This window comes from Triturus cristatus, chromosome 6 (genome assembly GCF_964204655.1).
Source record: "Triturus cristatus chromosome 6, aTriCri1.1, whole genome shotgun sequence".
Taxonomy (NCBI): domain Eukaryota; kingdom Metazoa; phylum Chordata; class Amphibia; order Caudata; family Salamandridae; genus Triturus; species Triturus cristatus.
The window spans coordinates 4,205,430-4,219,658 of NC_140589.1; the positions used below are offsets into that span (position 1 = coordinate 4,205,430).

At 44.9% G+C, this 14,229-nt stretch overlaps 1 protein-coding gene across 1 annotated transcript in view; it reads left to right on the plus strand.

The window, feature by feature from the left end:
- Window positions 1-320: 320 nt before the first annotated feature.
- The window catches only part of LOC146813620 (hatching enzyme 1.2-like), a 33,024-nt gene continuing 19,115 nt past the window's right edge, over window positions 321-14,229 (plus strand). The window contains exons 1-3 of the mRNA XM_085610099.1: window positions 321-419; window positions 8,846-8,909; window positions 9,028-9,114. Of these exons, the coding sequence (XP_085466225.1) occupies window positions 336-419; window positions 8,846-8,909; window positions 9,028-9,114 (235 nt within the window). The 5' untranslated portion in view covers window positions 321-335. The remainder of the gene's footprint in view (window positions 420-8,845; window positions 8,910-9,027; window positions 9,115-14,229) is intronic.

Consider the following 14,229-nt stretch of genomic DNA (forward strand, 5'->3'; position numbering starts at 1 on the left):
TGCTGGTATATTTCACTGGATTGTAAAAAGCACGCTTGATATTTTCAAAGTGTTTCTAACTCAAACTAAGTTTGGAGCGCATGGTGGAGCCGGCGCGTGTGCTATGTTTTTGGAGAGGAAGTCTGGGGCACGCGCCTAGAGGCTCCTCTCTTGGAGTTTGGCGCCTCCTTTCGGACCAGCGGGGGGTCCGTCGGTTGGGACCCACAGATGTGCACATCCGTTAGCCCACAGAGGGTTGCCACAGACTTCCTCCTTGCAGAGCCCTCTTGCTCCACCTTGGACAAGGGTATAAATAAAGCAGGGGTCACGGGGAGCGCTCCAGACCTCAAGGCGCCATGAAGCTGCTACTCCTGTGCGCTGCCCTCGCCCTGATGCCCACCACGCCCCTCGGAGGCCCGCTGCCAGCTCGCGCCAGGATGGTGAGGGGGTTTTACTTGGATGAAATGATAATAGCTGTTTTTTAAGTATATGTAGTGCCTCACGTTAAACTTCCGTCGTTTTTAAGCGCTCGAATTAACTACTTAACCGATTTGTCGTCCTAGCATGGATTTAGGGGTTTCATGTGTGCTTCATGGTCTTCTTTGGTAGGTTTAGATCGCTTCAAAGGGAAATGGCACAGGGCGAGAATTAAAGTCAAAGCCTTACCCTCCGACACCAAACCGGCGAGGGAAAGAGAGCGCCATCTATGGGCCGAATAGCAAAATGTGTAACAAGAAAACTGGCAATCAACCCGGCTTCCCTGCTTAAGCAAGTTGTGTGATCCTAGGCACATATTTTATTTGGCCTTACCTTACTTTTCTTCGTTATCGAATCCAAGAGCGCGTTCAATAAAGTTCAGGATGAGAGCTGCACAGAACCCTCTTGTGTTTGTTGTATTGGACTATCCGGTGGCTCCAGCTTTACTTTTATTCATTTTTAATTTACGGATTTTCACATAGCGCGAACTTGACTCGGAGGTATCGGGTATCAGAGCGCTTTACATAGCACCAGAGGCGTTACATGACGACACATGAGGAGCTAGAACCGAGGCCACATGGAGGGTACACAACAAATAACTTTAGTGACGCAATGGCTTTGTCGTGTGGGCGGGACAGATGGGTGAAAATGTTTTTAAGTTCACTTTTAAAAACTATCACTTTTATTAAATGCCTCAATGCAGTGATACAGTCTCGGCTCCCCGTGTTAATCTATTGTCAATGCAGAGACATACTTTGCTGTGATAAGCTGAAATGCTTCCACGCTTTAAAGAAATACACTTTTATGAATGTTGAAGACACATACCATATTTTGACCTGGTTTGGTTCATGATTTACATGACAGCTATTTTCAAGACTGGCTCTTAGAACCAGAGCAGACCTCTAGCTTAGCTCTTGTGCACCTCTTTGCTTGTTTCAGGATGATTTAGGATGATTTACATGCCAAATATTCTCATTGGTTGGCTCGTGGACTGGCCACACTCTAGGCTTGGCTTTGGTTTGGCACCCTGTTCATTTGTTGGCTTGCACCCCTCTAGCTGCTCGATCATTCCATGCATGCAAGATGGTGGAGACTCTCCACAATTTGAACCTCAAGCCAGGAAGAGATGTTGCCGGACACACCTTCAGAAGAGATTGACAGGTGTGTGCCTGACGCATCCTTAGTCACTTACAGGGCCTCAAGCTTGAGCGAGCTGGGCCAGGGTGCTTAGATTCAGAGGAATGCACATGGAGCTGACTTCACAAAGAGCCTTTTATCAATAATTCTATTATTCAAATTCTTCTGGTGCTTGTTAATTTTTTAGGTCGAAGCCACCAGTTTGCTAAAGAACTCTTGGGGACATTCAGAAAGCTGACCTAGGAATGATTTCCGCTTGTTTCTTACCATTGGGTTTGTGGTCTGCAACTCACATTTTCTGTCTGTCTGTTTGCTGGCTTTATTTGCTTTCGCCTGTCTAGCTTGAGTTCGTCCCTCCTGTTGCACAAACCTCGTTTACTGTATTCTCCCATGAACTCGATTTCTGTAAACAGGACTTTAAATCTAGTTCCTATATTGTTGCGTTTGCTGTGCATTCAAAGACAGAGGTCAAATAACAAACACTCTCTTCTGAGGGAGCTTGGTGTTTACTTTCCAATATCTGACTTCAAAGGGAGAGAATGTATGTGGCGATCATGCCGAGTATCCGTGTAAGAGGGAAGGGTGTAGGATGTTTTTTTCAAGCACATAAATTTTTTTTTTAACTGTGCTGATGTTTCAGAATATATTAGAATTAGTACAAATGAAGCACATTTTGTTTGTAATTCTGAAGTGTGGTAGAAACAAATGTTTGAATACAATCAAAACACATCAATACACTTGGTCATGACATTTGCACACATTTTCATTTGCGTGCAGTAAAACCGTATTTCATTGCTAATGTAATGGTCATTTCGATTGAAAATGTGTTCTCTGTAATGAAAATGCACATAATGCCATTCCACTCCACTCCATGCCCTGCCACTCTTTGCCACACCACTCCATTCTTCGCCACTCGAATCCACTTCATGGCATGCCACTTCACTCTATGGTCCTCCACTCTAAGACACTCTATGACACGCCACACCATTCCACACCTAACCACTCCAGTCTACCCCACATCACTCCAATCTACCACACTCCCCCACTCCAATCTACCCCTATCCACTCCACTCCAATCTACCCCAGTCCAACCCATTTCACACCAATCTGCCTCACGCTAATTCAAACTGTACTGCAACCTATCCAACTCCTCCCTACTCTAATCTACCCATTCTACTCCAATCTGCCCAACTCCAATCTACCATAATCCACCCCACTCCAATCCACCCATTCTATCCCACTCCGCTATCCCCAATTCACCATACTCCATTCTACTCTACCCAGTCTACCACACTCAAATTCAATCCAATCTACCACATGCCACTCAAAGCTACCCCACTCCAGTCCAATCTAAACCACTCCACCCCAACCCAACCCACTCCACCACATTCCAATCTACCCTGCCCCACTCCGCCCCAAATTACCCTACTCCAATCTACCCCATCCCATCCAACCCCTCCAATCTACCACAATCCAATCTACCACAATCTACTCCATTCCAATCTGCCCCACCCTATCCCAGTCTACTCCACCCCAACCCAATCTACCCCACCTCAACCTAATCTAGCCCACACCACTCTATCCAACTTCACTCCAATCTACCCCACTCAAAACTACCCCAACTCAACTTTACTCCACTCTAATCTACCCTACTCAACTAAAATCTACCTCTCTCCAATCTATTCCTTTCCACTACTAGCTACCCCACTCCTATCTCACTTCCATCTACCCACTCTGCTGCAGTCTACCCCTCTTCCCTCCAATGTACCATACCATAATCCACCCACTCTACTGCACTTCACTCTACTCCACTCTAATCTACCCCACTCCACTCTCATCTACTCCTCCTATCTACAATGCTCCACTCCTCTTTGCCCCACTCCACTTCAATCTACCCCACCCCACTTTGCGACATTCTATGGCACTCCACTCCAATTTACCTCAATATATCCCACTTCACTCTACCCCAGTTTACACCACTCCAATCCAATCTACCCAACATCACCCCAACCTACCCCAATTCAATCTACCCCACTTCCCCACTCCAATCTACCCCATTCTACTCCAGTGCAAACGACTGCACTCTGCCCCAGTCTTGCCTATCATGCCCATGGACTGGGACAACATAGTGTTACACAGAGATAGAAAACCTTTTACATATTAACATGAACTTTTGTGTTCTAATAAGGCATTCTCCCTGATAGACTTTAAATATTGTTTACATCGAAACACTCTATTTAGGAACGCATTTGATGCCCCGCATGTTATCATGAATTGTTGTATTCAAATGAAGCAATCTTCTGAGCGGGTGATTTGCCTGTAAACGTTAAAGCTTTTTGCATCTGTAACTTATTTTATCAAGTAATACTATATGGTGCGGCTATGTTTACTTAGCATTGATGCACCTTATTTAGGCATTCCACTAATTAGACACCATTGTTACAGTTTTAATTAACTGAAATAATAAAGAAACCATTCACTACTACACTCTACCTCCACTCCACCCCACGTCAACCTACCCCACACCACTCCAATCTACCCCACTCTACCCCAGTCTACCCCACTTCAACCTATTCCACCTGTCCCACTCTACTCCACACCACTCCCATCTACCATGCTCCCACAATTTACCCCCCTCCACTCTACCCCAGTCTACCCCACTCCACTCTACCCCAGTCTACCCATACTCCATTCCATGTGAGCCTACTATAACCCACCCAATCTACCCCACTCCAATCTACCCCACTCCAATCTACCCTGCTCCCCAATTTACCCCACCCCACTCCACTCTACCCCAGTCTACCCCACTCCAAACTACCCCAATCTACCCATACTCCATTCCATGTGAGCCTACTATAACCCACCCAATCTACCCCACTCCAATCTACCCCACTCCACTCCAGTCTACCCTGCTCCCCCAAATTACCCCCACTCCAATCTACACCTTCCACCACACTCCACGTCACTGTGAGCCATGTTGAACAGCAGCCACAGTGGTGGAAATATTTGCTAAAACACATTGCCAAAGCCAATAGTTCTGGCATAGGAGAGAGCCATTGGCTTTGCCAGTGCTTGCTTTGTCCTGGTCGTCTTCTCAGTTCCTTACTGTTACTGGTTCCCTTTCCTTCCACCATCCTACCACCCTCTCCTTGCCCCTCGGCCCCAATTGTGTACAGGCGAAAAGGAGCTGGGGTACAACATAGATGGTTCACGCGAGGGAGAGGAGGGGTCGCTGAGTGTTCACTGGCTGGTCTCCGCTGGGAGGCAGTCAGCTTGGTTTGATTTAGGAACACAGAGAGACCCCACCCATTGATGTTGCCAGCCTTAAAAGAGGCGAATGGAACAAAGAAATGTAAAGCTGTCTGGGGGCGTGCAATACCATGGTGAGTATGTCCACTGGCGCTTGTCTTTAGGAAGCTTGACCCGCAGGTCCTGAAGCGTCAGAATGAGCCTGTGCTGTCATTGGGATTGCTCAGGAACCCCAGTGGCATCACTAACCTTCATGATAGTCGACAGGCCACCAATTCTCCCACACATTTAATTCTTGTAATTATCAGCTGCCGATAAAACTCTGGAGCTGAGGCACTTCTCTAGATGGAGGCCAGTGTGACTAGTAAACATTGGGGTGAAAGTGTGGATGCCACAAACTGTTCGTTGGCCAGTGCTGTAATGGTGGGCACCATGGCTACAGCCATTGACCAGTAAGAAGAAGGACTGCTACATGTGTGAGTGTTTGTGTGGTAAGTGGTGAGCTGTGGGTCTCTGGAGTGTGACAAAGATGTCAATGGTCATAACTTTCACTGAAGCCCCTGTGTATGGGAGCTGAGACAGTCACTAAGCATTGGGAGTGGATGTATTGTTGAGACTTATTCACAAACTGCATTTTATTGTACTTTTAGCGATACTACTAAACTACCACAAAATACTGTTCACAAACCTACTAGTGTAAATCCTCCTTTCTTTTCCATGGAGCCATCCACATGCAGTCTCGACAAAATAGGTGGGGTTTAGGGAGGAGTAAGAACAAGTAATGGGAGGTTATTGAGGGAAATGTAAGAGATGTACACTCACTCACAAAAAGAGTAAACGCATTGCTATTTATAAACTGCCTTCTAAAGTTACTGCAGCCAAAAAGGACCCAAAACAGTAGTAACTATGCTCCAGTTCAGCGCTGGATAAGTCCAGCACCACCACCCATGGCCAACCACTGGACCTGCAATCGCCTAACATCAAAATCAATGAAAGTAAAGATGAGAATCGTGTGGATTGGAACATATTGGATTTGGTGCTACCACTGAAAAACACTTTTGTTGCTAAGTTTCTATGATGAAAGGGGTCAAAGAAATAGTACACAGACGTTCTTGTAAATGGACTGGGCAGCCGACTGAATGGGGGTGCGGTGCTACTGTACTCGGATGAGTAAGTTTCCTAGTTTCTTATGGTTTAATGTTGGTTGATAACTAAACATGCAATTAGAAATATTTGCTAGTTCTGTAAGGCAAGATGAGATATTTCCCCCGTTCTGTAATCTCCTGTGTATGTTCGAAGACATATACTTGGATCAAAGCAACAGACTTATAATGCATAGGACTTATTATTGGTGCAGTGTAAAAACGCTATTAACATTTAATGAGAACAAAAATGAAGGTAGGGATTGAAAATAAAGGCCTGTAGGAAATAATGTTAAATGAACTTAAATGATTTAAACTATTTAATAATATATATATAAATGCAATATAAAATTAAAAAAATATCCAAAAAGAAAACATATTTAACAATGTATCAGTGTTGTTAATTTTATTACTTTTAAATTATTCAATACATTGCATTTATTAATTATTCGTACAAAATACAAAAATATATGTGTTTAACTTTAGATGGGGATTTTATCAATTTAAACTTAAGATAAATAATTTCTATTTAATGTAATATATTTAAATGAATTAACTATTTAGTTCAAAATTAAGTTAATAGTACTTTAGCATCTTTTATTTTGTTCTACATTTAAAATAAATATAACACATTAATTGGCATTATTGTTTAACATTACAAATATTTTAAGAATGTTTTCAAGTCTTCTTAAGTGTTTCTACTTTTCTCTATACCTTACCATCTAGAGATCCCTGTCCCTGGGGAGAGACCTCTCTTTGGTAAAGTATCGGGGAAATGTAATGTCAATTCTCCACAAACGCGTCTGAGTGCTAGGGCGCAGATGTGGAAGCAAGTGACGCAAATCTATTTCGGACTTTCAGTTCCTTTGCTGGCTTGTTTACAACTTTCCATGCGGTTACTTATCAATATTTCTTACTATCAAAAGCTGGGCTTTCATACCACATGACGAATACGCGCCACATTTTTCAACAAGCATTTCCAAGGGATTTCATGTGAAAGTGCCCAATGCCTCCATGTTGGCTGAATGTTTGCACCGCCTTTCAACGCACGAAACTGCGTAAACATTATGGTTCCACTAAAGCCACAGTAAGCCTTTCAATGTTCCTGACAAATGCAACATCTTCCTCTTCCGAGAAGTACTTTTCCAAACTCCCCTCTGGGCTATGATTAAGGGTTTGATGTCCCTTTTCCTATCATCTAGTCTCTAGCCGGCTAGTGATGGGAAGCCCAGTTGGTGCCTGTATGTGCCTTGTTATATAAAGGGAAACAACGGTTCCTGTGGACTCATCAAAAATTATTCAAGCAATATAATTTGCACAATCACAATAAAAAGAGGGTAGAATAATGTCAGAGGGCAAGGAACCACAAACACATTTGTACAATTATGACTTGTTTTATAAACACAACAGACTTAATATATACATTGTTTAACCCCTTCGCTGCGGCGGGAATTCCGCCGCAGCGCTGGGGGGGGTTTGGGGGCAGCGCGGTGGCGCTGTGCTCATGACGGAGCCACTCCGTCATGAGCCACGGTTGAGCTGTGCTCATGACGGAGTGGTTCCGTCATGACTCCGCCCACGGCGCTAATCGCCCGCACAGGCGGGGAATTAGCGCCGCGTGGGCGGAGCGGCCGCCAACGGCCGTGGCATGACGGAACCACTCCGTCATGAGCACACGGCGACCGTGGCTCATGACGGAGTGGTTCCGTCATGAGCAGGGGAGGGGTTAAATTTACAATAGAACAGATATTTGTGCACTGTGTCTCCTCAAGGACGGTACAATGTCATTGTACCGTCCTTGAAGCTGACTCACGCAGCTTGGGAATACAGATGCTGTGCTTCTTCGCGCACAGAATATCACCCAGACCGACACAGTGCATTGTCACTGTTTCCAGAACTTACCAGGGATTAACCATACCGCTATGGCTATAGCGAGTTGATGTAAAGAGCCGGTCAGCCAAACCGTACCCGTGACTGCCAGCCTTTCCTCACACTGAGTACCCGGACAGGTCCTCTTGTGAGTAATACCCTTTCACTTCTCACTTGTGGCACATCACTAGTTCACAAGGCTGCGCATTAAGCAATCCAGATGTCCCTGCATCACTAGTCCTGAGGAGACCCCGTACTGATAGAGGGTCGAAACGCCGTCGCGAAGCTGAAAGAGCGAACCATTGCCCAGCGCGTATTATTATATACAGTTGCTGGTTACAAAGAAATTATACAAGAATGGCCGCCTTTTAAGATTTATGGAAACCTTGTATATAAATATACAACCTGTCACTTACGATTAGGTTCCATTTTTCACTTTGGGACACAGTGCACAAATATCTGTTCTATTGTAAATTTAATCAATGTATATAATAAGTCTGTTGTGTTTATAAAACAAGTCATAATTGTACAAATGTGTTGGTGGTTCCTTACCCTCTGACATTATTCTACCCTTTTTTTATTGCGATTGTGCAAATTATATTGCTTGAATCATTTTTTATGAGTCCTCAGGAACCGTTGTTTCCCTTTACCCTCTTCCATGCTCATGACGTCTCCCGGCCGTCATGAGTTACGATGGGTGTGTGCGGACGACGGCTGGGAGACGTCATGACCACGCCCGCGATTGGAATGTCAGCACTGCGGTAGCGCTGCGGCGGAATTTGCGCCGCAGTGAAGAGGTTAAATAACCATAACCCTGGTTCCGTTAGTGAGTAGGGTTCCCCTGTCCTTACGCTTTTGTATGTGCCTTGTTAGCACACTCATTCCCAGAGCTTTGTCATTTGATGTTGACGGCTACCTTATCAACTGGTTAATAGTTTGAAGGTCAATGCCACCGAGGTATGGTATTTTACAGATATGTTTATTTTCCCCAGGCACAGAGTTGGCCGCTTGGCAAAGGATGGCATGGGGCTTCGTGGGAGAAGAAACACCGCCTGGGTAATTATTCAATGCCACATGTATGCTTGAGGGAGAGACTATTGTCACTTTATGTTCTCATGTCAAAGTCACAGGATCCAATGTCTCAATTTCAAATACCATTGATTTGTTGTCATAGGATGGTATGATGCGCAGAGGGAGGACGGATCTGGGGAGGAAGACCCCGAACCTTCAACTCAAATCCTGAAAGTTAATGAAGCTTCTGGTGAGTCCTGCTAATGGATGGCTGAGAGCGAGGGTGATGGCTGGGAGCAATGCCTAGAGGTCACAGAAGATCTGCAAGGTGCCATGATGACAGCTAAGGGTAGTACTTGACTTGAGCTAGTAGGTACTAGTGGTCGGCACCAGCACTTGTTGGTCCTGACCTGGTTACATGTCTGTGGTAATCCACATATGTTGCTGCATGGTATAGTAACATAGCGGAGACTGCAGGTCGTTCGTGGGCTCTTTATGAGATAACTAGGTAACACTTCTAGTAGTAGATGCAAAAGTAGAAGGTCAATAAAGCCCCACCTGGAACAGTGGAGAGGTACACACCTTACTTATCACAGATCGCCACCAGCTAAGCCAGCGGTCCTGGCCACACTACATCTTGGCAAGGGGACAGTGTAGAGGATGACTATTTTCACACACACATGGATGCAAAGAGGCTCTTGTAAGCATCCACAGGCCGAGTAACGGAGACACCACAATGCACCTGCTGGAGGATGTGCCGATCCTCCAGACTCTAAGAAACAACAACCAGAGGTCCGCAGCTGCCGTCTTGGTCTCGGTGAGGACTGGCCATCCGAGGCATTGATGTCTCATGCTATATAAGTGAAAGTGCTTGATGTGGAAGTCACTAATGTCACACAATTATTCGCACAGAGACCATCTATGCATACTAACCTGTTGGCCAAGTGTTGAAGCACATGGGGATGCCAGCCCATGACTACGCTCCTCAGTCTTGGTTTGGATTTGCAGCTCCATTGGGGTGGGACTTGTCATGTGCAAATAGAGGTGCACATGTGCACACGCTGTTATTTTCTTGGCATACCACAGCACTGGGCTGCCTCCTTTCAATCTCCAGCCTTCGCAGTGGCCCATAAACATTTCAATGGTTGCCCAGTGGCTGCTGACACCAACCTGAATCCATCTCACCGACAGCCTGTGGGTGCTGCCTACCCTGGATGCCTGTCAGCCGGGACCCTGCCCGCTCAACTGTTGGCTCCGAGTATGGACCATGTACACATACAGAGCTGCTGAAATATACAGAGCAGAAGTGGGCTGCAACTGGCGTGCACCAGTGAGTCAGGGAAGCGACAAAGCTTCCTACAGGTTAGCTACCTTTCCAGACCATTAAACATATCTTTCTGTTCCTCTTGAACACCCTGATATAAGTTCAAGTGCCTCAAAAGGTTTTGCTTAAAGGTTCTTTTTGGGCTGTAAAAGCAGAAAATAACTGGTCCATGGGACCCATTCCACAGCGGTGGCTGTACGGTGGACTGACATGGTATGGGGATCTATGGACTCCAGCACCAGGGATCACAGCTTCTGACATTCACATAAATATGAAGCCCCTCATTGAGGTCTCGCTGATTCAAAGGCAGCCATACAACTGGGATAGAAGCGGGGGGCTGAGCCAAGCTGAGGCCAAGACAAGCCCTCCTTTGAAGTGCTGCACCCTGGAAAAACTGGAACTCATGGAAGTGGTGCACACTTTCACAGTCAACTCAACTGCACGAATACAGTGGGACCTGAGGGAGGGATAATAACTATTTTGCATGAGAATCTGAGCTGATGCTTTGTGCTTCTGGCTGCTGAGCACACAAACTATGGGCCAGGACCACACAGCAAGTATCCGCGAGCACCGCTAAAATATATGTCTCTTTGGCTTAACAGACGCAAAGAGAAAGATCGAGCAGTTGGTGCATGGGTGCTTCCATAATGTCTGGAACAAGATCTCTGGCTAGGAAGGGGCTAGATAGTCCAGATAGTCCTGCTTTCCTTTGTTCACCTCCACCTCATGCATAGTAACTCGTTTTGTTTGGATGGACATTGCTTATATCACAGCAAACACCGGCCAAACATCCAGTTACAAAGGGGTTCTGTCTTTTACTGTGTTCTCAGATTTTAGCACACACCACAACCACATCCTTGAGTAATGCTTGGAGTGCTCGGTCTCACTATCCTGAGAGGCAACTGCTAAAGGGGAGGACTCTGTAATTGAGTAAGAGGGGAACGGGGGGGGGCTAAGGCCACCAGCGGCAAATGACTCAAGTTGTCACAGAGCCCAGGAACCTCTGATTTCCAAGGTGAAACCTGAACCAGAGCTCAAATCACAAAATAAAAACTCATAACACCAAACAGCACTTAATTTGAGCCGGTGGTTTCTGGTGCACCAGCACTTGATTATCAACACTGGTGCTTTTCATGAGCACCAGTTGAGGACACATTAATTTACGGGGAGATTAAGTGATTTGCCAGAAATAACAGGATGTTAAGCCAACGCCAGACTCAAACCTGGTTCCCCAGCTCCGAGGTCTGCGGCTCTAGCTGTTGCGCCACATCCTCCCTACTTTCATAGTCCGCAGTTGGTTCTGTTTGAGGTGGTGCTAACAGCAGAAATGGGCGGGTGGAAGCTGCCTCCTGACGAGAGCCACAACACCTATTTTATTATACAAACTAACCAGTGGCACCAAGGTTCCTGAAATGCTGTGGTGTGCTTCTGTTCTTCTGTGGTAAAGAGACAGGCCTGAGAGAGGTAAGCAGCTAAGAACCTCACTGATGGAAAAGTTAAAGCTTTAAGCTGGAGTCAGAAAGGCAAAAACCTTATGATGAACGTGAAGCAGGGGAGCCAAGGTGGAAAAGATCGTTAGGTTTTTAAGGATGCGGAGGAATGAGAAATGAGTAACATTTTCATGTTTCTTGCAGAACACTGTAGCCAACCCCTTGCAACTTGCACAAGTGATAATTACACTATACTCAACAATTCTGGGTTCAAACTACTTAAGGCAGGAGCCTTCACTACACATTCTTTGATACCATCACACTCTTTTTGACACTCCGCATTCCATTCAAATTTACTTTTGTTTTTCAACAGTTGATGAATGCTAAAAACCTTACTTGCCAAATTCTACTCATACTTTGCATAGTATTCTACTAGTTCCAGAACAGACCTCACCTCATCCATCTTTATTGTTGCAGGGGCTCCCTGTTAGTCTCAACTAGTGCAGGTTTAGAGGTTACGCCCTTGCCACTCAACACATTAACTAAGTATGTTACTGATTCAACGGCAAATCTGCATTTAGCATATTCTACATTCAAAGCTCTTTCACCCAAGATTTGAGTACTTTTCTGGCACTCCATTATGTTCCTCTTTGCTTTTTACCTTATATTAAAATATAGTCTTCGAAACATTTGGTGTTTGACATTTTTCTGAAGAACTGGTGCATCAAATGTTGAAAAACACCAGCCGCTGAAGCTAACCAAAATGGCATTCTCCTATACTGGTAGCAACCCATAGGCATAATGAAAGCTGTAAATGCCAACAATAATTGTTGGAAATCAGCTGATAGATCAATGGTAGAAAACCATTCGGCATCCCTTACCAGAACTAGCATTTCCGAAATTTTAGATAATGAAATCTGTCAATAGGGATGTTATTGTTCAAATTGCAAATGTCTACACACAAACAGATTTTTCTATTGCTGCACCTTGCTACTACGATAGGAGAAGGCCATTCCAACCCTTTATTTCCTCCAACCTCTCCTTCATCAACAATCATTCATGTTAGGCTTAAGTGGTATGTGTAGGTTGCCTTGATCATACCAACCTGCAACGGAGGGTCCATTCTTTGCCACATATTAATTTCCTGTGGCTTTCCGATTTTTGAACCTAAAAATTAGAGATCTATACCCTAGTAAATGATTCCTTCACCAAAATACCCTTTCAGCTTTATGTCTGGGTTTTCTAATTTAGGGCCTAGTTTTGTTACAAACTTATTATTCCACATCTCTTCATTTATAATTGTATAGGGAGATCCTGAGTCTGCCTAGATTTGTATCTTAACACCCCCTAAGGACTTTGTACAAATAGCTTTTGAAAAAAATAGAAATTTATATTCAAACCGAAAGACCCCAAACCATCATTGACATTACTTATCTGTGCTGAAGTTGTCTATTCTTCCTCGCATGAACTCCTTTGTTCTGCACATTTCACTTAGTTGTTCTTTTTCCTTTTGCATACTTTCAAGAAGTGCCCCATTATTCCACATGTCGAGCTCTTTTTCTTTAATGGAAGACATGCCTTATTCTATGCTAAATGTGAGCTGCAGTCACAGCCATAACACTTAAGACCTTCTCTAATCTTCTCTGCAGTCTTAGATTCATTCTTTTAAGAAATGTTGTATATTTTTCATTATCCTTGCTCCCGACTTTACCAACCGCCTCCACCTGAGTATCATTTAAGTCATATTAATGGCACTTACACTTCTTCTTGATAATTCTGCCTTCCTGACTATAGCTAAAATGTCCTTTAATTCTGCATACCTATTTACCCCTCTTGAATTGCGGTATCTCTAACATGCATTACAACTCGGTCCCCGACTAATTCCTCTTGTATAGGTCTAATCTTGCAATCGAGTACTAATTTTTGAGATCTACCACATATTCATAAATTGATGTGTTAAGTTCCTGTTTCCCCTGAAGGAATTTCCGTCAAATTATACCACTAATGAAACAAAGGGAGAGGGAGAAGTGTAGACCCGTTCGCCGTCCCAACAGTTAAAAAAATTGCAACAACGATAGGAGTCTTCTACCTATATCTTTTGTGTCTTTTCCATAACATTATTTTGTTGCTGTTCAAAGGGCCATTGATTTGGAAAACCCAAGGGGGACAATCACGATGGAGGTCGGAGAGCCTCTGACCTTTGGTCAGAGGCTTTCCGACCCCAATCGTCGGTTTCAATTTTGACCGGCTGATTATGTATCAGCCAGTCAGAATTAAAACTGGCCAGTCATTCCAGATGGATTCCGACGGGCCCAAGAAGCCAGTCAGCCAGTCGGAACCAGCTCGTAATCCCAAAGTGCTGGCCTTTCTGCCTTTGGGATTACCATGCACGGTTTCTGGAATGGTTTCCATGCCGGCCTGTCCAACATGGAAACCATGTCAGAAAGTGTGTTTGGGGCCCTCTGCAGGGCGACCTTGTCTGTGCAGCCTCTGGTTGGGGACAAGGGGGGCACCTATGGTGCCCCCCGTTGATCTCTGCATCTCGTGGAAGGCACCTTGAGGTGCCTGCCATAGGGTGCAAGGATGAACAGCACCTCCCATTTCCCTATGT